This window comes from Octopus bimaculoides, chromosome 21 (genome assembly GCF_046866305.1).
Source record: "Octopus bimaculoides isolate indiv1 chromosome 21, ASM4686630v1, whole genome shotgun sequence".
Taxonomy (NCBI): domain Eukaryota; kingdom Metazoa; phylum Mollusca; class Cephalopoda; order Octopoda; family Octopodidae; genus Octopus; species Octopus bimaculoides.
The window spans coordinates 37,915,709-37,942,208 of NC_142948.1; the positions used below are offsets into that span (position 1 = coordinate 37,915,709).

The 26,500-nt window shown below is 37.4% G+C and overlaps 1 protein-coding gene across 10 annotated transcripts in view; it reads left to right on the forward strand.

The window, feature by feature from the left end:
• The window catches only part of LOC106877785 (multivesicular body subunit 12B), a 91,608-nt gene that overhangs the window by 2,100 nt on the left and 63,008 nt on the right, over nt 1-26,500 (forward strand). For 2 of the 10 annotated variants that reach the window (XM_089339174.1, XM_089339175.1), the window contains exon 1: nt 23,010-24,343. Coding sequence is in view for 5 of the 10 variants with exons in the window: in XM_089339166.1 (XP_089195292.1) it covers nt 14,637-14,638; nt 15,362-15,566 (207 nt within the window). In the remaining 5 variants the exon portion in view is untranslated. Of the gene's footprint in view, nt 1-12,026; nt 12,277-14,391; nt 14,639-15,361; nt 15,567-21,458; nt 21,760-22,934; nt 24,344-26,500 lie in introns of those variants that run through there. The other 8 variants (XM_089339169.1, XM_089339166.1, XM_089339168.1 and 5 more) reach the window with 8 other exon arrangements.

The following is a 26,500-nucleotide window of genomic DNA, read 5'->3' on the forward strand; positions in this document are numbered from 1 at the left end:
CACACACATTACTAGCGTAGCTAGAGTGTGTGCCGCCCGGTGCGACCCTTCCGTTTGCCGCTCCCGGACCCCTCAAAAAGCACGTTGTCTACAGCAGACCCCAAAGTGCCGCCTGGGGCGGACCCCCCCGTATGGCCCCCACCCCCGCTAGTGACATATATACATATACACAAACATATATACATACACGTACGATTATATAGCTATGTGCGTGTTTAGGTGGAGTAGGACATGGCAGCTGTGGTGAACGTGTGGGAGGGAAGCAGTCAAAATATCAACTTGTTATCTCTTCGCTTCTATCATTCAACAACATCGGTGTCTTCCCAATGGACTCCCTTCTCTTTCCCCGCCACAATATAAACACAAATAAGGGAACACGGGAGCTCCTATGTGGTCACACGAGATACTAGAAATAACAGCAGTATCTACCTAAAATCACAAATTTCCCCCTTTCAATGCAGAAGGAAATATTCTTTTTTTTTTTATAAAGTAAACTTTGAATAAAATAAGCTGGGATGGTCATGGGGTCATCAGGAGAGACCGTTTTACACTGGCTACACGAAATGACCCATTTCTATATACTGTCTACACATGTCAACACTGATATAAACAGCCTATACAACATGCCTACATTGTCATATACTCTCTATACAACATGCCCAGCCTATAATATACTGTCCATATAACGTTTACACTGTTATTTAGAGCCTATACAACACTGTTATACACTATCTATTCAACATGTCCACATTGTTATGTACTGTCTACACCACATGTTCATACTGTTATATGCTGTCCACGCGAAATGTCCACATTGTTCTATACTGTCCATACCACATGTCCACACCAGTATATAGTGTCTGCACAGCACATGTCCATGTTTTTATATGCTCTCTACACAACAAGTCTACCCTGTTATATAGTGTCTCTACAACATGACCCCCACTGTTTGTGTTTTGTCTAAATAATATGTCCACATAATCATATACTTTCTACTCAACGTGTCCACACTGTTATGTGCTGTCTGTACACCATGTCCATACTGTTGTATATCACCTTTGCCGACACAGCATGTTCATATTTTGATGCTTTACAGTGGGGGGGGGGGGGCTACTAACAGTTTTGTTGCATTCAGGTCCAGGGGAACTGGATGTATCAGGGGATTTTTCATTAGTGACTAGAGAGAGAGAGAGAGAGAGAGAGAAAGAGGGGGGGTGAAGATGTGACAGGGCATGGGGTAGGGGTGTGGTGGACTGGAGATTGGAGCGGATGAGTGTGTGGGTGGGTGAGTTCACAAGACTGTGAAACGAGAAAGGTTAGATGGAAGGATGGAACACCACCACCACCACCAACAACAACTGAGTAAGTTTCTCTTTAAATAGAAACAACAACAAGGTATTAAAGTGTTCAAAACAAAAGCACATCACTTCACATCTTGGTGCCCCTGCCAGTGCTGATACCTTCTAAAAAGTATCCAGTCCACATTGTAAAGTGATTGACATTTGGAAGGGCATTCAGCTGTAAATCATGAGGTAGCGAGTTCAATTCCTGGACTGGGCTGTATGGTGTGTCCTTGAGCAAGACACTTTATTTCACGTTGCTCCAGTTCACTCAGCTGTAGAAACTGGTGCCAGGTTGTATCGGTCCCTTTGCCTTTTCCTGGGATAACATCGATGGGGTGGAGAGGGGAGGCTGGTATGCAGGGGCAACAGCTGGTCTTCCATAAACAACCTTGCCCAAACTTGTGCCCCAGAGGGGAACTTTCTAAGTGCAATCCCATGGGTCATTCATGACAGAAGGGGGTCTTTATCCTTTTTTATTATATTATTTATGTATAAATAATATTTTTATATAAAAATTACAAATAGTAATTCCAAAAATTATGTTTGCACAACATAGTTAATTTTTAATAAACAAAACAGGACACATTAAATCCTATTTTGGTAAAATTTCAAAAATTATAAATTATACATTTATAACTTTTTAAATTTTATTTTCACAACCCCACCCAAACCAACTATTTTCATTTTCATCTTAGTTTCTGCTTGTTCGATAATTTCTCCATTTTGTTTGTTTTCCTGTTTTTCTTTTACACACACACACACACACACACACACACACATACATATATGTTTATATATATATATTTTTTTTTTTTGTGAAGAATTAATAGAAAACAAAATAGCTAAGATTGGGTGTCGCCATGATTATTTACTAAATTACCATCTGTTTTAACTGCAAAAAAAAAAGAAAAGAAAAGAAAAAGAAAAACCAGAGGAAACAGTACAGACCTATGTATACAAACTCATTTAACACACTTTGGTGACTTCAGGTTCCCTTACTGACACCTAACTAGGCCTCCTTCTGCTACACTCTCAACACATACTTAGTGGTTGAAAGAGCACAGTGAGTGGTAATAGTGGTGGTGGTGGTGGTGGTGGTGGTGGTGGTGGTGGTGGTATTGGTGAGAGGATTCACTGATGCCATGACATTTTAACTTAGAATGGCGCACACCCTATTGCTGAGTTGCTACCACTTTCCATGTATCTGTCTGTCTGTCTGTCTGTCTATTTTTCTTGTTGGATGTCTGTAACATCCATCTAATCTGTTTAACTATTTATCATATTCTCTCTCTCTCTCTCTCTTTCTTGTTCTCTTTCTGTTTATTCTCTCTCTCTCTCTCTCTCTCTCTCTCTCTGTATATATCATTCACTAAATACTACCTGGCCAATCATACATTCACTTTACATGCATGAAACTCAAAGTAGCAATGGAGTGAATCATCAACTGATTCCCTGTATATGTGTGTGTGTGTGTGTGTGTGTGTGTGTGTGTGTATATGTGTGTGTGTGTGTGTGTGTGTGTATATATAATCAAGTAGAGGTAATAAACTGCATTAAGGGATCATAAGTCCAATACTGGTTAGTTTCCAATCTATAGAAAGTTCAACCATATAAGAAACAACATCAGTTTCTTTTTTGAGTCTGGTACCTATTCTATCGATCTCCTATGCCAAACCACTAAGTTACAGGGATGTGAACAAACCAACATCATTTCTCAAGCAGTGGGAGAGGACAGAAAGCACAAACATGCACACAAATACATACACATACATATATACATAGCTATATAATCATATATATATATATAATCATACAGACATATATATGTATTTATATTTGTATAAAGAGAGGCTAAATACTCTTGGGAAATGACCAACAAGCTACTTGGCCAAATTTTCCCTCTTTTATGGATATTTATACAATTTTCTTAGCAGTTTTCAAAACTATTCTGCATTTGAGACTTTCTTTACTTTCTGTAAAATACCAACTCACTTGGCACTTCTAGGTTTGTTTATAAAAATATATTGTATCAAATTCACTCATCAGGCATCGGTCAGCCTGCAGCTATAGTAGCAGACACTTGTCCAAGGTACAGTGCAGTGGGACTGAACCTGAAACCACATGGTTGGAAACTGAGCCTCTTCACCACACAGCCATCCCTGTTAGCTTAAATTTTGTTTTCTTTTTGTTTTCATTTAAGGAAAGGAGCCATGCATATAGCAACAAGCCCCTTTTTAACATTCCAAATCCTGGACTGATATACCGGCTGAACCCCCTTCATTTATAGACCCTGAGGATGGATCCCTGTGGTATTCTATTTACGAAATTGCAGGTTCTGGAAATGTTTTTATTCTGCACTCCATAAGCTTGGCAACCTGACAAGCAGAGGTTTGTGTTCTTTCTTAAAGGGGTGTTGAGTATTTTCTAGTATGATTGTATAGCAGGGAATAGAGTCAGAAACTTTGCCAACGTTGATGGCTATTAAAATGTTATGTGTGGGAGTTTGTTTTTTGTTAATAAAACCGTCATGTGTTTTACGTTTAAGGTTTGTGTCTAACTTTGTAGGCACAGGTACGGTTTGCTTCCCAACCACATCGTTTCAAGCTCAATTGCACTGCATGACACCTTTGGCAAAGTGGGTTTTATTCTAGCCTCAGGTTGATTAATGCCTCATGAGTGAATTTGGTAGCTGGAAACTAAAGGAAGCCATCGTATGTATGTATAGAAGGGGTTGTTGAAAAGATCCTGGCTTTGGGTAAAAGAAAATACAGGAAGATCAGTTAATTATGATTTTATTCAACATATTCCCCTCTCAAATTCACTCACTTATTGCAGTGATCTTTCAGGTTTTCTAAGCCTTGTAAAAGAACTTGGAAGGTTGGACCTCCAACCAGGTCTTTCATGACACCCTTAAAGGCAGGAACTTTTCAACACCCCCTCATATATATATATAATATATATATAATTTTAAGATGTATTCCATTAGGAACATAGTAGAGTACACAATAGAACTCGTTCACCCTTAGAATTACCAAATAGCTGGTAGTATTACGGTATACTTCCAAGTCTAGGGTTAGGCATTCTTCATGTGTGAAAATGAAACTGAATAAGATAGAGTACAGTTACACAGAAGGAGTACAGTTACACAGTTATTTAATAATCACTACACACGTTCCCATATAGCATATATCCACATATATACAGGACTTGAATTATGCAACGGTTTACCTGTATAATGGGATCCAGTTGTATTTCTTCAGGTGATATACAAATGCTGTCCCCGTTAGTTACAAAACCTTCGACTTTGATGCTAACACATCCATCTGCCTCATTTGAATATATATGACACTTGCCCAAGGTGCACCGCAGAGTGGAACCGAACCCAGAACCACGTGAGTGGGAAGCAAGCTTCTTACCACCCAGCCGTGCCTGTGCTTATTTTTAATTCTTATTTATCTGTTTATTTCTTAGATGTGCCTAATAATTATTTTGTGTAAATCTCCAGCGGTTTTTATGTCGGTGATTGTTGCACTGTTGTTAAATCCAAGAAAACTTTGGCTCTTTTTTTTGGTGGAACTCCTTCTTTTGTAGAAGTTTGTAAAAATAGTTTTGCTCTCTTTGTTCTTGTGTGTGTGTGTGTGTGTGTGTGTGTGTGTTGTGGTGATGATCGGTTGATGGTATAAGGAAAGCTGGGGGGAATTGTATCTTAAAGAGGTGTTGAATATTTCTTTCTTTTGATTGTAAAGCTGGGAATAGAGTCAGAAACTTTGCTGATGTTGATAACAGTTAAAATAGTACACATGGGAGGCACTGTTGTTAATAAAGCCTTCATTTATTCAATCATTCATTTTTATGTTAGATTTATGAGTAGCATGGTTGTTGAACGAAGTGGATGAAACCCAAATTGAGGTTTGGATAGAAGGATGTCAAGGATTAGTGATATCCTTTCTCTGATGCTGTACACAGGAAGAAGAAGAGTCTGTAGGATGCTAATTCGTTTGTGTTTTATTTAGATTTACAAATGCTATAATTATGCTCCATTTCCAGCTTCTGGCTTGGGTGGTTTTCTTAACCAAAATCTTCAAAGTGATGAGGACCTCTATGGCTGTCTCTGCTTTTTATCAAGTTGGATATTTCCAGTATGACATTGGGGTCATATTTTTTGATGTTGTCTCTTATATGGGACATGTTTTTTCTTCTTTTTTTTTGTCTCTTTTCTTTTACTTTTTCCAGCCATCAGACATCAAACTATGGCCATGCTGGGGCACCGCCTTGAAGAATTTTAGCCCAACGAATCAACCCCAGTGCTTATTAAATTTTTTAAAGCCTGTTCCTTTTTTTATTGGTGTCTTTTGCCAAACTGCCAAGTTACAGGGATGTAAACATACCAGCACCTGTTGTCAAGTGGTGGTGGAGGACAAACACATGCACAAAGACACACACACACACACACATATACACACAGCCATCTTTGTGAGAGTGTTAAAGTATTGTAGTTGGGGGTATATAACCCAATGATAACCTGATGGAACAGCTGGTGAAATCCCTGCCAGATGACTGCATGGTTAAGAAGCTTGCTTTCCAGTAATGTGGTTTTGAGATTAATCCTACTGCATGATAACTTAGATGGTTTCTATTATAGCCCTGGGTGGGGACCAATGCCTTGTGAGAGAATTTGGTAGACAGAAACATATAACCAAGAACTAAATTTGTTTACTGGGTTCAAACCCGGGTCTAAACTTTTTTACAAATGAGGTCAATTTTTTGTTTCTATCTTTATATCAAAACGTCATTTTTACATGAATTGTCACTCCATTATTGCCCCTTATTTTTTACATGAATTTTTTACCCCATTATCACCCCGGTTTTCTTTGAGACCCCCTTGGAACTTTTCCCTGCCCCCAGTGGTGGGGGGGGAGCAATACCGCCCACTTTGGGAACCACTGACCTGGTGGCTTTCAGTGGTGTAAAATTAGAGAGCATCATAATGTGTTGTTGTGCAGCAGATAAAAATGTAAAAATGTTAAAATGTAATAACAATTCTTGGACTGCAATGGAGAGAGGCAGTTATCTTTTAGCAATTCAAGCAGTTATATAGTCTCTCTCTTTCTTTCTCTCTCTCTCTTTCTTTCTTTCTTTCTTTCTTTCTTTCTCCTTCTCTCCTTTTTTCATTCACCCTTTCCCCTGCTCTCTCTCTCTCTCTCTCAATATTTCTCTCTCACTTACACTCACTCATTCTCTCCCCTCTCTCATTGTCTTTCTCTCACTCTCTCTCTCTCTCTGTTCTGTCTCCTCTATCTCTCTTTCTTTATCCTCCTCTCTCTTTTTCTTGCTCACCCTATCCTTTACTCTCTCTAACTTTCTCACTTACACTCACTCACACTCACTCTCTCACCATTTCTTTCTTTCTCATTCTCTCTCTTTTTCTCACTCACCCTCTCCCTTACTGTCTCTCACTTACTTTCTCACTATTTCTCTCTCACTCACTCACTCTTTCTCTCTCTTGCTGTTCCTCTCTCTTTCTCACTCACACTCTCTCTTGTTCTCTGTCTTTCTATCTCCTCTCTCTCTCTCTCTCCTCCCACCACCACACTCTCTTACAATATCTTTGGTTTTCAAAACAAAAGAAACCACAAAAAAACAATACCTGAGCATTCAGATTCTAACCTCATTGTAATGTTTAAGAGTCTCTGAGGGAGGGGGTCTGAGAGAGAGAGAGAGAGAGAGAGATGGGCCAAGGGAGGAATCAGGAAGAAGCTCCTTAGATTAGACATGAATTTAATGTCAGAGTTCACAGATGAGCAGATTGTAAAAGCTGCATGTCTGATGGGTGTGTGTGTGTGGGTGTGTGTACTGTAATTAGCTACAGCAACAAAGGTTATATCTTAGATTTAAATTACATGTTCCATGTGGCTTCTCTAACATGTGACTTTCAGTTAAGCTTCACACAATGCCTCAGTGACGTATTCAGCTAACCCATGCTAGCTAGAAAGTCAGACGTAAAACAAGCAAATGTAATATGCATGTATGTCTTTCATCTTTTACTTGTTTCAGTCGTTAAGAGAACATTGTAGGTGTGTCCCATGGTTATTCATGATTAAAAGGAGTTTTTAAATGTGTATGTGTGTTTGTGTGTGTGTGTGTGTGTGTGTGTGTGTGTGTGTGTGTGTGTCTGTGTCTGTGTGTGTGTGTCTGTGTCTGTGTGTGTGTGTGTTGCTCATACATTTCAATTTTGGCTTGTATTTTTTTTTTTATAGGGAAACCTTTCCTTTCACAAATCTCTCTTTTACAGAATGTACTGGCTGCATTTTTATCATAGCACCAGCACCAGGGAGGTTGTCATGTCCTCAGCAAGACAGAAATGTCTTCCAGCTGCTCTTATCTCCACAGCTTTTGCTGACTACCTTGCACGGTGTACCAGGTGCATTTTACCATGGTGCCGACTCTAATGAGATTGTTTTGTATCTCAAGAGATTTAGAGAGTCTTCTCGACTCTGTGATGTGTTTGTTCATTCAAGGTATCATGTTTGTAAAAATGAGTTGAAGTGAGAGTGATTACAACGAAGAATGCAGATGAATGGGTGAATGTGAAGGGGGTGGGGGGCTACCAGTGGTAGAATGTTTACTGAGTGAAGAAAGAGGGTGGTAGAGAGAATGATGGATATACAAGTGTGTGTGTGTATATATATATATATATATATATATATACAGTAATAAAAAAAAACAGAAAACATAATTGGTATTTTTAAGATTTATATGATATACACGTGTTTCTACAAGCTTATTGGCACTGTTGAGCAAACCAGTTGGCTCACTTCCTCGAATATATATATACATGTGTGTGTGTGTGTATCAAGATATATATAGATGGATGCAGGAATGGTTGTGTGCCTATGAAGGTTGTTACCCAACCACATATTTGCAGAACACCCTGAGAAAATGTCTTTTACTAAGTCCTGGGGTTGATTTCTTCAACTAGAACCCTTTAAGGCAGTGCTCCAGCATGGCCACAGTCAAATGACTGAAACAAGTAAAAGAAAAGTAAATGCAATATATATATATTTTTATATACATGTATATATATATATTATCATCATCATCATCATCGTCGTTTAACGTCCGCTTTCCATGCTAGCATGGGTTGGACGATTTGACTGAGGACTGGTGAAACCGGATGGCAACACCAGGCTCCAATCTAATTTGGCAGAGTTTCTACAGCTGGATGCCCTTCCTAATGCCAACCACTCAGAGAGTGTAGTGGGTGCTTTTACGTGTCACCCGCACGAAAACGGCCACGCTCGAAAACCCTACAAAGGCCAGTCAGACGGTACTGGCAACGGTCACATCTTATGTGCCACCCGCACAAGAGCCAGTCCAGGGGCACTGGCAACGATCTCATTTGGCTTGCCGGGTCTTCTCACGCAAAGCACATTTCCAAAGGTCTCGGTCAGTAGTCATCGCCTCGGTGAGGCCCAATGTTCGAAGGTCTTGCCTCACCACCTCAGACCAGGTCTTCCTGGGCCTACCTCTTCCACGGGTTCCCTCAACTGTTAGGGTGTGGCACTTTTTCACGCAGCTATCCTCATTCATTCTCACCACATGTCCAAACCAGCGCAATCGTCTCTCTTGCACACCACTACTGATGCTTCTTATATTCAGCTTTTCTCTCAAGATACTTACACTCTGACAGGTATGCACATTGACATTACACATCCAGCGGAGCATACTAGCTTCATTCATTGCGAGCTTACGCATGTCCTCAGCAGTCACAGCCCATGTTTCACTGCCATGTAGCATGGCTGTTCGCACACATGCGTCATACAGTCTGCCTTCTACTCTGAGTGAGAGTCCCTTTGTCGCCAGCAGAGGTAAGAGCTCTCTAAACTTTGCCCAGGCTATTCTTATTCTAGCAGCTACACTTTCAGCGCACCCACCCCCACTACTAATTTGTATATATATATATATATATATATATATATATATATATATATATATATATATATATATATATATATATATATATATATATATATATATATATATAGAGAGAGAGAGAGAGAGAGAGAGAGAGAGAGAGCTGTGTGTGTGTGTATGTAGATGTAAGTGTGTATGTGTATATATATATGAGTGTGTGTGTGTTTAAAGAAAGAGGAAGTGTTGGGTTGAGCAGTCTGGAGCATAATCAAGTAGGATTGCTTTTTGGATGAACCCTACACCCCATCAAAAGATAAATACGGAAGATAAGTCGAAAGGGACTGGGAAACTGAGGAACCAAAATAAAGTAAGACCTTGGGTCTTCCAGACTAAACAAAATATGAGATAAGATTAAATATAATATACAACAGATCCTATCTTTATTTAGGCTTATATGTGTGGCTATATTTATACATATACATGAGTGTTTCCATTATATATACACACACACACACACATACTGATGTGTGTGTGAATATATATATATATATATATATATATATATACTTATATATAATATATATACATGTAATATATATATATATATATATATATATATGCATTTATATAAATATATACACACATACAAACATATACATATATTGATGTGTCATATATCTATCTATCTATCTATCTATCTATCTATCTATCTATCTATCTATCTATCTATATATGTATATATATTTATCTATATATGTATATATATATATATATATATATATATATATATATATATATATATACACACACACATACATACATACACATACACACAATTTATCTCTCTAACCATCAATGAACAAGTGAAAACCAAAAAAGAAAATAAAACTCCTGCAAAGAAAAATCAAAGAAAAATCAAAAAACAATAGCAGCAAAGCAACAACAACAAACAAACAAAAAACAAAGATATGTAAAAGATAGACACACATACTTCCCCCCCCCCCCCAATCTAACATAACACCCACCTAAGCAATGCACCTCCCCTGAAAACAACCATTAAACTCTTGCAAGAGCTTCCATTTAAATTAATATTCCTTGTTAATATGACAGTGAGTATATATATATATATATATATATATATATACACACATATATATAATTATATATATATAAATATGTATATATATATATATATATATGTATATATATATATATATATATATATATATATATATATATATATACATATATATATATATATATATATATATATATATATATATATACATGTACAATTACATATAGACATTATATTTATGTATTAGATATATATCTAATTGTGTGTGAGTGTATATATATAAATATTAAATATATATATATATATATATATATATATATATGTTTATATGTTTATATATTTATACACACACACACACATGCACGCACACACACACGCGCGTGCACGCACACAGAGTCCAATCTCTGAAACAACTCATTACTTAAATATGGCAGCCGCCAGTCTTTTCATCTTTTTACTAAACATTATCAATGTAGGAAACATGAAAAACACAAAAACCAAAACCGAAAATATAGTGACACACGCCCTAACTGTGAATAATATTTGGATGAATCCCAAACTGCTTCATTCTTCATTCTTTTTTCTTTATTCTTCTTTTGCTTCATGTTTTTTTTCTTTCTTTTTTCTCTTGTTTTCTTCAGTTTTCTTTTCTTTTTATTTTCTCTTTTCTTTCTTCCAGTCTTTTCTGACTTCTGTCTGTTTTCCTTTCTTTCTTTTGTTCTTTCGTTCTTCCTTTCTGTCAACCTCTCTGTCTCTGTCTGTCTTTCCTTCCTTTCTTCCTGCCTCCTCCTCTTCCCCTCTTCCTTCTGCACTTCTCCACTCCCCTTTCTTCTTCTTCTTCTTCTTAGCACAAGGCCAGTAATTTTGAGGGGAGGGGTTCATAGATACCGCAAACCCAAATACCCATCAAATACTGAGGTCACTAGAATCTACTACTACCACCACTACTACTACTCTGTCTGTCTGTCTCTCTCTCTCTCTCCCCCTCTCTCTCTCTCTCCCTCTCTCTCTTTCTCTCTCTTCAAAATCGCAGGCCTTGCATCAGAATTCGAAACCATTATTGGCGTTTCTTCCAGCTTCACGTCCTGAATTCACATACTGGCAAAATTGACTTAGCATTCCATCCTTTAGAGATCAATAAAATGATGTACTAGTTGAGCCCTGGGAATGATTTAATGACACACCCCTCCCCACAAAATTTCAGGCCTTGCGCCTTTTGCAGAAAGGATTATTATAATTATAATTATTATTATTATGGCAGCAAGCTGGAGGAATTGTTAGCATGCTGGACAAAATGCTTTGTGGCATTTCGTCCGAATTTATATTCTGGGTTCAAATTCTATTGGGGTAAATTTTGCATTTCATGCTTTTGGGGTTGATAAATTAAGGTCCACTCAAGCACTGCCATCAATGTAATCGATTAACCCTCTTCCCACAAATTTCAGGCCGTGAGCCTTTAGTAGAAACGATTATTATTTACATTATTTACATTTGATGGATATTTGTCCTCATCTTGTTTGTTGTTAACACAACGTTTCAGCTGATATACCCTCCAGCCTTCATCAGGTGTCTTGGGGAAATTTCGAACCTGGGTTTTCATTCCTAAGGTATTTTTTTTCGATGTTATTATTATTATTGTTATTATTATTATTATTATTATTATTATTATTATTATTATCATTATCATTCAGGTCACTGCCTGGAATCAAACTCTGAATCTTGGGGTTAGTAGCTCGTGCTCTTAACCACTATATGCCCTTCCTAACATGCCAACCACTCCGTAGAGTGTAGTGGGTGCCTTTTATGTATCACTGGCCATGACTAGGATTTCACTTGGCTCAATGTGTCTTCTCAAGTACGACGAATCACTAAAGGACTTGATTGCTTGTCATCACCTGTGAGACTCAACATCCGAACATCATGCTTCACCGCCTCATCACAGTAAATATATAATATTCCATTATTATAATATTGTAAAATCATAAAAATTATCAATAATGGTTTCAAATTTTGTCACAAGGCAGTAGTATTTTGGGGGGAGGCGATGAGTCGATTTTATCAACCCCAGTGTTCAACTGGTACTTATTTTACTGACCTCAAAAGGATGAAAGGCAGAGTCAACCACGGCGGAATTTGAACTCAGAACATAAAGACAGACAAAAGCATTTTGCCTGGCGTGCTAACAATTCTGCCAGCCCGCTGCCTTCAATAATAATGATTGTAGTAACAGTAATAATTATCCACTTTAACACTTCCTAATGTATTGTAAATAATGGGAATTTTGTTGGAAACTCATAGAAAACAGATAAAGATAGACACAAAAGCAAAAAATGAGGTGGGTGGAGAGAGAAAATATCATTAAAATAAACCTGTTTTAATTTCCACTTTCATTTGTTTGTGAAATCTTCTTTTTTTCCGTCTTTCTGAGGATTGGTAAGAATTTAAATCAGTCTGTTTGGGGTTTTTCCATTTTCCTTTTTGTACACCCCATAAATATCTTTGATATTTTAAATAAGATATACTTCAAGGAAAATCTGGGTTCTTTGTGTTGTTCCCTAATCCTTACCTTACCTTTATCACCTCTCCTCCCACCACTACCACAGCCATTACCACCAACACCGCTGCTACCATCACTACCAGCATGCCATTATTGTTTGTCTGAGTTCACCAATGTAGTGTAAAAACAAAAAGTAAAATAAAATTTGATTGCCCCTTCACCCAAAAGTTTTGCATCAACTTATTTTCATTATTGCAAAGTTGTATAACAATGTCTTCATTATTATTATTATTATTATTATTATTGCATTGTATTTCTTTTGAATCATAACAATGAAATTATATTGTATTATCACTGATTTGTACCACTGCCCCACACACACACACATATATGTACATGTGCATATTTATATCTATTATATAAAAGTCAATGTCTTTATGTGTGTTCATGTGTTACTTATAGACTCGAAAACTACTGCACTGATCCTAATGAAATTTAGAATACAAAATGCAAGCCTAGGGCGAAGGGTAATGCCGTGTGTTTCATACAATTTCATGGACCAAAATTACTGAATGGATCTTTATGATATTTGGAACTTAGACTCAATGCACAAGGGCAGGTGTAATGCAGTATGTTTGGTTTGAATTTGAGGTGGCTTAAAGGGGGCAGAACCCCCCATGAAAATTCATAAATTTCCCATGTTGATGAAATTTCAACCATCACGAAAGTTTCATTGTAGTAGATTCAATATGAAAATAAAACCATGAAAGTGAAAGTATCTGTCATTACAGTATCGAAATGTGATTGTTTCAGTTTTGATACTGAACTAGTGGAATAGTTTCATTTTTAAAGGGAAAGTATTTGACATGAGTGTTTTTGTTTCACTTTTGACACATAGTACTTAAATAGTGGAGGAGATATGATATACTTGTAATAACTGGTTCTTTTGGTCAAACTATCGTATCTCCAGTTGCTTCGGATGCCAAGATATCTAAAATTGTCGAAGTGTAGTACAATGGTTTTGCTATGGAGTGGTGAAACTATTTTTCCGTTTTCTGAAAAAAGCAACGTTTTGGACTTATGACACTTTTGCATCACAGCAATGATATATATATATATATATATATATATATATATATATATATATATATATATGCATGAACATTCATGTATGTAATTAACTCATATTGTAAACTCTTATTCCCTTGGGTATTTTGTTGTTTTTATTGATATGCATACATGTATATGTTTATATACATACATTAATATATTATATGTTCGTAGATGAATGTACACACACATGCATGTATGTGCGCACATATTCACACACACACACACACACACACCCATCTTCCTTTACTTCTTCCTGTCTGTCCGCCTTCACACCCATTACCCCCCCTCTCTCCCTCACTCACTTTGACACCCCCCCCCCCACATCATACATACACACTCTTTTCCCATTGTCACTCTTTCACTATACACACACAAACATACACATGCATCTACACATGCACAAATATATATATATATATATATATGAATGTTGTTTTCACTGTCCATTTTTTCCTGTCTTGGTTTGTGTTTGCCACCTTGGAATCCTCTGTGTAGTTGGTTGGTCCACTACTCAGGAAGAGACTATTCTAGAGTACGTCCTGTCTGGTCTTCGAAACGTCTAGATAGAATAGAGACAGCTGATGAAGGGATATTCCAAGGGGCTTTCCGTTTTCCTATGTGTTCGTTCCGTTGTCTGTAGTTTATTGTTCTAACGTCCTGTACCCTGATATGCATGTATATACACATGTAGATGTAAGTATGTACATATATGTGTGTATACATGTATATATATTCTTTGTATTATTATATATATATATATATATATATATATATATATACACACACACACACACACACACGCTTTTCTCTTTCTCATTGAAAATCTGTCTCACATACATCGACACATACACACCCTCTTGTCTCTCAAAGTTTCATTGAAACATACATCTGTACATATGCAACCATGCATTCCACATACACGCAAAATATACACAAGCATCACACACACAGATAAATACTCAAAGATACACATGCATTTATACACATGTGTATATATATACACACACATGCACACACACTAATTCTTTCATTCAACTCTGTGTCTGTCTGTCTGTCTGTCTCTCTTCTTTGCCCTTTTTCTCTCCTAGTTAATCAAATTTCCTTTCGCTTTCTCACTCACCCTCTCAACTTTTCTCTATATATCTTTCACTTCTCTTTCTCTCTCCCTCACTCTTAATTTCTCTCTCATTCACTCACGTTTTAACTCTTCCTCACTCACTCATCCAATATCACCCTCTCACTCTCATTCACTCTCTTTCCCTCTCTCTACCAGTCACCCACTTAATCTTATTATCTTTTTATTTTTCACTCACTTTAATTAATTACATTGTCTTCTCTCATCCCTTCTAATAATCCGTTTTTTCTCTCACTCCCTTTAATAATCTATCTTCCTCTCTTCTTGCCATCCTTCAACAGGGCCAGACCACACAAAATACAAAAAGTTGGGCAGACTATGTACACCGTCAACAAGATAACCAGCCCACTTCTGTTCACCTTCTTCCTACCACCGACACCATTCATGCAAACCTTACTTGACAGAGTAAACCTTTGCAGTAAGCTCGTTCATCAAAGCTATAGCTTACCCACATCGTTTATGGAGCCTGCTGTTAAACTCATCAGAGTAAGTGACACTTTTCTTTCTTGATTGTTTTTACCATTTATAATTGTTGCCGTAATTGACGTTGTTAGTTTAATAGAATTTTTCGAGCGTTGGATAAACTTCTTTGAAGTATTTTCTTCCAGCTTTTCTCACTTCAGATCCTGTTTAGATCACCATGGCCTTTAAATTATCGTTAAACTAATACGAGTGACACTTTTCCCCCCTCTTCCAGTGTATTCTTGACAGAATTGTTATACATCGGATAAAATACTTCGTGGTATTTGTTCCGGCTGTTTATGTTTTGAGTTCAAATCCCGCCTAAGTCAACACGGCCTTTAACCTGTTAGTAAACTGATGAGGTTATTACGGCAGAATCGTTAGCACGCTGAGCAAAATGCTTAAAAAAAAAAACTGGCACTCCATCGGTTATGACAACGAGTTCCAGTTGATCCGATCAACGGAACAGCCTGTTCGCGAAATTAATGGGAAAGTGGCTGAGTACTCCACAGACACGCGTACTCTTAAACGTAATTTACAGGGAGCTTCAGCGTGACGGAATGTAACAAGGCCGGCCCTTTAAATTAGTAGGTACAACTTACTTTTGCCTGCTGCGTGAACTGGGGCAACGGGAAAGAAAGTATATTGTTTAAGGATACAACGCGCTACCGCAAATCGAACTCAAAACCTTACGATCGGGAGCCAAATAGCCTAACCACTGAGCCAGCGCCTTCACTGGACGAAACTGCTTGGCGACGTTTCGTCCGTCTTTACCTTCTGAGTTCAAGTTCGGCCGAGGTCGGTTTTGCCTCTCGTCCTTTAGACGGTCGATTAAATAAGTTCCAGTTTAGCACTGGGGTCGACGTAATCGACTTACCCCCCCCCCCCTCCGAAATTGCTTGCCTTGGGCTAAAATTTGATACCAACATATATGCTGTTATTACGGAGAATTGACTTGACTCGAATCGTTAGCTTTGCAGTGTGTCTTACGGATCTTTCCGTTCTGAGTTCAAATTCTGCTTCAGTCAACTTCACCTTTTTTAGTGGGCTTCTCAAGGATTGCTGTCCCACATAATCAGCGCTGGTAAATGGCGAGAGTAACTCGGACACAAGGAAGCAAATCAAGCAAGTGCTGTCCGTTCCGCCATCGAATCGAAGCTTCGTGGCAACCGTTAAGGAAAAAAACGGCACGATTTTTTCTTTCATTTCTTTCTTTCTTTCTTTTTTTATTGCAAGACATGCTTCAAAAACGACGAGAAGAAACTTTTCTTTAAGAAGAAGAAAAAAAAAAAAAAAAGGAAATGAAATCTCGGACCTTTGAATGAGAATCAGCTGTTCCAAAAGTCCGCCTGCTTTCTATCCTTTCAAGGCTTGACAACTAATCTTGCAGTATTTATTCTAGTTCATTACGTTCTGATTTCAAATCCCGCCTCCGTCAACTTCGCCTTTCATCCTTTCACGGTTTATAAAGAGAAGTACCACTCAGTATTTGCTCTCACTCTTTACGCTCTGGGTTCAAATCTTACCGCGGTCAGTTTTGCGTTTCAGCCTTTCCGGGTTGATAAAATACCATGGAGCATATTAATTCCGGCTCTTTTCTGATCGGGTGTCAAGCGGTGGAGGTGGGAGTGGCGACAAACATAGTCACATGCACACACACATGTATACAATGGGCTTCCGTACAATTTCCAGACGTGTTATAAATGAGTGACAAATGAGCATATCATTTCTCCTGTTTAAATCAGTGCACTACGGCCATGCTGGGGCACCGCCTTGAGTGATGTAGTCGAACAAATCAACCCTCAGCACTTATTTGTAAGCCTGGTACTTATTTTATCGGTCACTTTTGCCGAAAAGCTGTTATGAGGACGTAAAGAAACCAGCACCGGTTATCAATCGGTTTAGGGAAATAAACACACAAACGCGCGCAAGACGTTTCTTTCCACGAAATTCACTCTTACAGGCGTTGGTCAATCCAGACCATTTGCACAAGATGTCATGCAGTGGAACTGAACCAGGAATCACATGGTTACATAGCGAGCACATTAACCACACAACCATACCTGCGCCTCTATAGACATACCATGGAGGAGGTCTGAGAGGGATATGACAAATCCTAAGCAATTAGACATGTCACAAAGACTCATAGATTTGTCGCGCATTTTGGTTAAAAGGGTTCGAAATCTCGGAAGGGAGGTAACTCTCGAGGTTTTATTTTAATTTTAAAATTATAGTGAGCTTGTGTTGTCTGACGCATCTAAAGTAAGTGGAGATACGATAGTTTGACCAAAAGAACCGGCTATTGCAAGCAAAAATAAATGTTGCAAAAAATGCATTTGGCCAAATTTGGACATACGATAGTTTAACATAATAACAACGATATGTATATGTGTATATATATATCTATATATCTATAAGGCTGTGGTGGTGATGACGATGGTGGGGGATGATGGTGATAATGATGGTGATGGTGATTATGAGGACAACGGTGATGAGTATGATGATGATGACGATGATGATGATGATGATGATGATGATGATGATGGTGATGATGACGATGATGATGATGATGATTGTGTGATGATGATGATGATGATTGTGATGATGATGACGACGATGATGGTGATGATGATATTAATGCATTGTCTCATAGTTGAAATTTTCTTCAAAAAGCCGAATATAATCGGAGATTCCAAAGAAAGTTGGAAAACTTCCAGACATAACTGAAAGAGAAATTCTGGGTATTTCCTGTTTCTGGTTTGTTTTTGTTGTACATCATCATCACCACTACTATGATCATCATTATAATTATCACCACCACGGTCATCATCATCAGCAGCATCACCGCCACCATCATCATTGTTTTCTTTTCGTTAATTTATCTTCCCAAATGAAGGGCCACCCATTTATATATATATGTATATATATATATATATATATATATATATACTCATCTGCTTTATTCTTAACAGATGTCGACATGAGTTTCGATCTATTTATTTTCATTTTTATTTTTATTAAAAGTCCAACAACAACAACATAAAAAAAAACCCTCACAGATTTCAAAAACTTCACATTTTTCGAGTTGTTTATATTATAAAATGAATAAATAACAACTAAATAACAAATAAACAATTCCACAAATTGGCAGCAAGTTTGGCAGAGAGATGGGTAAAGAATTTCGTGTTCTTGGTAGACATTATTTCACCAAAGTTTTGTCTCTCTCCCAGGTCCTTCTTCTTTCCAGGATCCCAACCCTTACCTCTTATTTTTTGCTTGTTTCAGTCATTAGATTGTGGCCATGCTGGAGCACTGCATTGAAAGGTTAAGGTTTCGTTGGATGATCAAACCCCAGTACTTGTTTTTTTTTTTTTAACATCCATTGTCCATCCTGGCCTGGATTGAACAATTTGACCAGGGCTGAAGGGCTGCACCAGGCTCCAGTCTGATTTGGCATGGTTTTCTACAGCTGGATGCCCTTCCTAACGCCAACCACTCTGAGAGTGTAACAGGTGCTTTTATGTGCCACCAGCATGGGTGCCATTTGTGTGACAATGGAGTGCTGTTATGTACCACCGGCACAGATGCCAATTTGCGTGACACCAGTATCTGCCATGACTGTGATTTGGTTTGGATTGATGGGTCTTCTTCTCAAGCACAACACAATGCCAAAAATCTCGGTCATTGCCTCCGTGAGGCCCAACACTCGAAAGGAACTCAGCCACTTTGCCTTTCAATCAATTTTTTAAAAAAATAATAATGAATTCAGTAAAATAACTTAGTCATAATGAAGCTGGTGTTTGGAGCATGAAACTTTAATGGAAGGATTAAATTTAGATCACTTCAAACAGGAAGTTTGTATTACAGAGGCGGAGAATGTCATTGGTGGGTTGGTATCAGAATGGTTAATAATGAGAGAAATTAGTTTGTTATTTTACTAAATCCTTTTAGGTTTTAATTTTCATTTCAATATTAACTGTAACACACAGGCAATGGATTTCATGAGAAATATGAGGAGGAAATGGTTTGGAAGGTATTTGTATGTCTATAATAAAAGAGGGAGGTGAAGGCTGCCCAAAGCATGCCGAGCATGTGATTGCTTTGACAGCATGATATCATTATTATTATCATGATCGTCGTCGTCGTCGTCGTCGTCGTCGTCGTCGTCGTCGTCGTCGTTGTCGTTGTTGTTGTTGTTGTTGTTGTTGTTGTTGTTATTATTATTATTATTATTATTATTATTATTATTATTATTAAGGCAGTGAGCTGGCAGAGTCGTTAGCACGCTGGGTGAAATGCTTAGTGACATTTCAACCATCACTACGTTCTGAGTTCAGATTCTGCCAAGGTCAGCTTTGTCTTTCATCTGGAAATTAGCAAACAATATATTATTTAGCTCACATACAGCTAATACATATGTCTGGTAACATGCTCATGTATTATATATGTATGTATATATATATATATATATATATATATATATATATATATATATAAACTGCACGTATAATGCATAACTTCGAAGCAGCATTGTGGAAATGCCAATACACACGGGCTTGAGACATAGCCGCCCTCATTCATTTCTCATGAGGAATTCTGGAAGGAGCTTCGTGAGACCACTGCAGAGACGCTTCCAAAAAAAAAAAAAAAAATTAAAAAAGATTCCGTAACCGTTGCCAAACCGATTAAAGCAGTGACTGGATTAAATCAATTCCTAGCGATATCTGAAGAAGGAATTTTTTCATATTCGGAAATATTAAATGATATCAGGCTATGAATAATTAAATTATAACAGTTATTATAGTCCACTTTGCATTGTTGTGCCATTCAAGACACGTTATATTTCACAAACAATACACAATGCTTCAAGCGAACTACAATACTCGTCTATACACACACACACGCGCGCGCACATATACACACCCAAATATATAGTTTGATTATATCTTTTTGTCTAATTACAGAATCTTATTATTATTCATTATATAATTATAGAGTGTGACTCATTTCCAATGTTTTCGACATCGGCCCTAATTACAGTGATTAGTTTAAATGTGGTGATTAGTGAAAATATTGCGGCTGAGCTTAGCCAAAACCATTATTTTTAAGTTTGAAAAAGATAAAGGGGAACAACTCTGAACGTTTTGTGCCTTATGGGGCTTCCTTGGCAGACGAAATAGCCTGTATCATTTACTTGTTAACAACTAACTCGCTATATTGAATGTTCATCAATTAGTTCGAAGGTCAAGAGTTACGCTCATGACCTTTACAACACCCCTTTTCTCTCCCTGGCTGATGAGATCAAACTGCAGCTTACGCCCAGCTCGAACATCTGCCGTCAAAGTCTGCAGTAATTTTTTTTTGTTGATAAAATAGGTTGGTCCGAATGTTTGTCTCTAATGACCAAGTAATGGTGCCTTGTGGTGTTAAAGTGAGAGGCATGTGACAGCTTTTGCACGCAATCTGATATTCAAAATAATATTTTAAATTACAGACTGATGTGAAAGCGTTAGAGCTTGTCGAGCTTATAAAAACAACTATTTTTTTTATCTCACTGTTCTCTCTCTCACTCTCTCTCTACAGATATATGTGTGTGTGTGTGTGTAGCGGATGTATATTAGAGAAAAACGAGCCAACGGGAAGGCCTTTTATGTGGTGTCTTGATTTGCTAGAAATAACAGCTGGAACTAACTCAAATCACAGCTTAGAGCTTTCAGAATAGGAAGGACACTGTCGATAATGTAAATCCGAGACAATTGTTTGATAAACAATTGAAAAATTAATAATAATAATAATAATAATAATAATAATGAGTAGACAATCACAGCTGGGACATCTTTGGTTTATATGCTTAATCAGAGCTGACGTGAGGTTGCACAATAACAACATCAATAATAACAACCATAAAACTATATCAGTGTAATCGATAAAAGAAGAAACGAGGTGGAAAAAAGCGACAAATTAAAAATAATGTAATAAGAGTTGAATGAATGAATGATTAAAACGCTGATAAATGAATAAAAACCATAGCAATAAGAAAAAAGAAAACAAGAACAAAAAGAACAACAGCGGCGGCAACAATAACGACCAACAAAGACCAACAGAGACACCAGAAGTCTCGTTTCAATTTAGTTTCGGTACAAATTCTACAGTTTCGATCCCGGTTCGATACGGTGGATTGGCAGAATTGCTAGGATGTCGGTCAAAATAAATCCAGGTAGAGTTTCATTTACAGGTGTTTTACTGATCCTTGTTTCGTTCTGAGTTCAAATTCCGCTGAGGTCTCGATGGCCTATCTACACTAGAATGTTGCCCCGGCACGCCGCGCGCGCGTATTTGTTTTCTCATAACTTACAGAAAAATGGATATTTTAAAATGAAATGTATTTTTTGGGGTGGGGGAATTTTTAGTAAATAACTTTCAGATGGTGTAGACTAGTGGTTCCCAACCTTTTCAATACTAAGGACCCCTTTTATTTAAATGAGTTTTCCCACGGACCCCATAACATTGAAAGGGCTGTCAGCTTAACATGTTGACGGACCCCCAGTACTATTTTTGCCGACCACTGGTTATATTAGTTTTTAATGTAAAAGAAAGAAAGTTATTGGGACGCATACATCATATACTTTTTTTTTTTTCGAATTTTCAAATTTCATTTTCAGGTCCAGATGTGACATGTGTCGGAATGTATACACGCGCGGCCACCATTCATTTTTTTTTTTCTTTTCTTTTCATATTAAATTCCGATAGAATCGTAATCTGTACCATCTAACCCTAACCCCATCATCTATTTGTTTCAATCAATAGACTGCGGCCATGCTGGGGCACCACCTTGAATAATTTTCAGTCGAATGAATCGACCCCAGTACATTTTTTTTTCAAGCCTGGTACTTATTCTATCAGTCTCTTTTAACGAACCGCTAAGTTACGGGGACGCAAACACACCAACATCGGTTGTCAAGCGGTGGTGGTAGTGGGGACAAACACAGACATAAAGACACACACTCACATACATACATATATATGAGTTGTCCATAGGGCTAAGCCCTTTACGGATGCGAAACCATTGGTCACTCTCTGATCAGACATATACTGAACTGCATATAGATATATATATATATATACATATACATATATACGACGGGCTTCTTTCAGTTTCCGTCCACTAAATCCACTCAGAAGGTTTTGGTCGGCCCAAAGCTACAGTAGAAGGCACTTGCCCACGGTGCCACGCAGTAGGACTGAACCCGGAACCATGTGGTTGGGAAGCGAGTTTCTTACCACACAGTCTGCACCTCTGATAAATATTTGTAGAAGATTTCTTTAAAAAGAATATCCATCTTCTGAAAGTTATGAGGAAATAAAGTAGGGAGGGGTCACATTTGTGTGGGTAACCGTCTTAGTTTTTTTTTTTCTGTTTTTGTATTTTTCATCCTTCCGCGAACAGATAAACTGAAGTAGCTGACAAATCATTGGAGTTTGATGCGATACTTCGATTTGGGAAAAAAAACCCCATCTTAGGCGAGAATATAATTATAACAGAAGACAAAAACGATACATTCATCTTTTATATAGATTCGCAAAACCAAAGAAAGATCGTTTTTTTATTTTTAGCTGAAGTGTATTGTGATTTCTTAACACAATAGATCTTTATAGGAATTTTTCCTGGGCGTAGATTCTGGCGTTTAAACAACACACATACTTTCTTGTATTTCGGAACGGTCATTACGCCAATAATAGACACTGGCACTGATTTAAATTTCACTTCTTTAACTAACCAGTTGACTAATGATGATAAAATATGTGAAATAGTAGCAGTGCATGTGTTTATTATTGACGTAATGACGCTTCTTGGATACAACAAAATTTGTTTCAACACACGAGTTCACGTCAAGAATCTCGCAAACTAAATACAGAAGCGCAAAACACGTACGTGACGTATGTGGTATCCGTTGTTTCCAAAAAAAAAAAAAAGTTTATACGAGGAATTCTAACAAGTTTATATCCGGTCTTGGAGGTTCATGTAATATTTGTATAAAACATCTTCGACGAGAATAGAATTATAATAGAAGATAAAGACGGATACATTAATTGTTGTTGGCACTCCGTCGCTTCCGACGTCGAGGGTTCCAGTTGAGCCGATCAACGGAACAGCCTGCTCGTGAAATTAACGTGCAAGTGGCTGAGCACTCCACGGACACGTAGTTCTCGGGGATATTCAGCGTGACACAGTGTGACAAGGCTGACCCTTTGAATTACAGGCACAACAGAAACAGGAAGTAAGAGTGAGAGAAAGTTGTGGTGAAAGAGTACAGCAGGATTCGCCACCATCCCCTGCTGGAGCCTCGTGGAGCTTTTAGGTGTTTTTCGCTCAATAAACACTCACAACGCCCGGTCTGGGAATCGAAACCCGCGACCCTATGACCGCGAGTGCGCTGCCCTAACCACTGGGCCATTGCGCCTCCACGGATACATTAATATACATTCCTAAAACCGAAAGGAAAAAAATAGTTTACGGAAGGCCATAACGGAACTTCGTTCAGAGAGAACATTCGTTTATCTTACACCGCTCTATGACGTAGCAGCCCTCCCCATAAAGTGGTTTTGATGACCGACATATCTTTCTGACAAGTCTTTTACTCAACGAAAACACAACACTTATCCATATATATAAACACACATATATATAAGCTACGGTATACACAGACAGCAACCTTCAAAGACCATTTTTTTTTCATATTATCTTTGTTCTTTCCCTTCTATTTGCCTCGGAATAATTCCAATAAAGTCCTGCGTTAATGGTAAGTATTACTCAGCTTCTTGTTATTATTATCATTATTATTATTATTATTATTATTATGATAATATATATATATTTTTTACTAGCTGCTACCAATATTATTATTGTTATTTATTGTCTTCGTATTCCGTCGAGGTCGACTTTGCCTTTCGTCCTTTTCGGAATCGATAAAATAAAGTACCAGTCGAGAACTGGGGTCGATTGTAAATCGACTGACAACCTCCATGCAAATGTTTCAGGTCTCGTGCCTACTATACTAGAATCAATTATTGTTGTTATTATAATTGTTGTTGTTGTTGTTGCTATATTGCAATATACCAGCCACACACACAACCACATACACAGATCATCAATTAACTGCAACACAAACACGCACACACACACACACACATTCTTCGAAAGCCCTCCTCTTCGTATTCCGGAATCGAAACAATTTACAAGACATTGCTGGTCTCTTTGATGTGACATACGAGTATTTATTTTTCCACAACACTTTCCGACACTGTGTCTATTTCGCTGTTTTTTGTTTTTGTTTGTTTGTTGTTTATTTTCCTCTACTCTCTATGATTTGTGTGTGTATGTGTATATATGTATATATATCGTTTCTAGGTATTGTACCGAAATATCACCATAGGCGATCTTACGGTACAATGATACATACACACACACGAATATGCTCATACATATGTATATATGTATGTGTGTGTATATACACGCACACACACACACACACACACACACACAAACAATATCTTTTGATCTGACCGACATATTCCTCCCAGTTTTACGTTCTAACGATACACGCTCCCACATTTACCAATACCCATAATCACATAACGGTTACACTTGTTTACTCCCATCTCATTACACATACAAAATGAATATAGACACATCGGTGTTATATATATATATATATATATATAATAATAGAAGATATATATATATATATAAACTAGAACGTTATGTGAGCTGGTTGTCATGTCAGATGAGATACTGTTGTGTTATATATATATATATATATACTCTCAAGTGTGAACAAAGAGGGAGAAATGTATATGTACTTGAAGTTGATACAATTACCTTTTTCTTTTTTTTAATGATAACTGTCCGAAGGTTAGAGACAGGTAACTCAGACTAAATTTGTGAAGTTTCAGCTTCCACTAATGTGTATGTATGTATACATATACACACACACGCACTAGTACGTATGGACTGAGATATCGTTACAAATAGTTCCATGATAGTTAATAAAATTAAGCCCCCGATACATGTCGGATGAGATAAGGCCAGTTAGCTTCCACAATGTCTATAAATATGTATATAGCCAGTGTATGAACCAAAATACTGTTTGTATGTGTTCGTGTATAGAGAGAAAGATGTCGAGTCTATGTATAAGCTAAATCAGTTGTGTATATTTCTCCGTATGTATGCGTGTGTGTTTATTGTTTTATATAGAAGCAGTTTAACATTTCAGTAGAAGATTAGTCACTACTCTTTGGTACTACTGTACATGTTCATTTAGTGATTTCGAAGTTTCGGTTTGCTTGTCGTCAGCAGTCATATACACGTGAATTTATTCGTTTGAGTATATATATATATATATATATATACACACACACACACACGAGTGAGTGGACAAACGAAGGAAAAGGGTGCTCGACACATTTAGTTGGAGTTACATGTATTATTTAAAACAGTTTCATGCAACCGAATCGAACTGTTTTAAATAATATACTACACACGCAGACATGTAGCTGACATGTACACACACAAAGGTGCATATATAGTGGTGTGTCATTGCATATTTATAAGTATATCCATGTAATCAGAGATGTATCCTGAGTAAACACTCGGGGTCGGCAGTAGACGTTGATTGTATGTTATTAACTGTTAACTGCCAACAAAAGGCCTCGCGGTTATAAAGCTCAGTCGACAGCGCCCCTGAATTATTTAAAGAACGAAAGAAATGTAATTAGGAAGTACACAGTAATTAAGAAATATTTAATAACCAAAGCATTTTATTGACTTGTTTATATATATTTTTGTGTTTATGCGAGTGTGTGTGTATATCACATGTCTGGCTCTACAGAGATAACAGCGATTATTTATTCTACCGTTATGTCATAGTATCTAATGCATGTTTGAGTTGCACTCACAG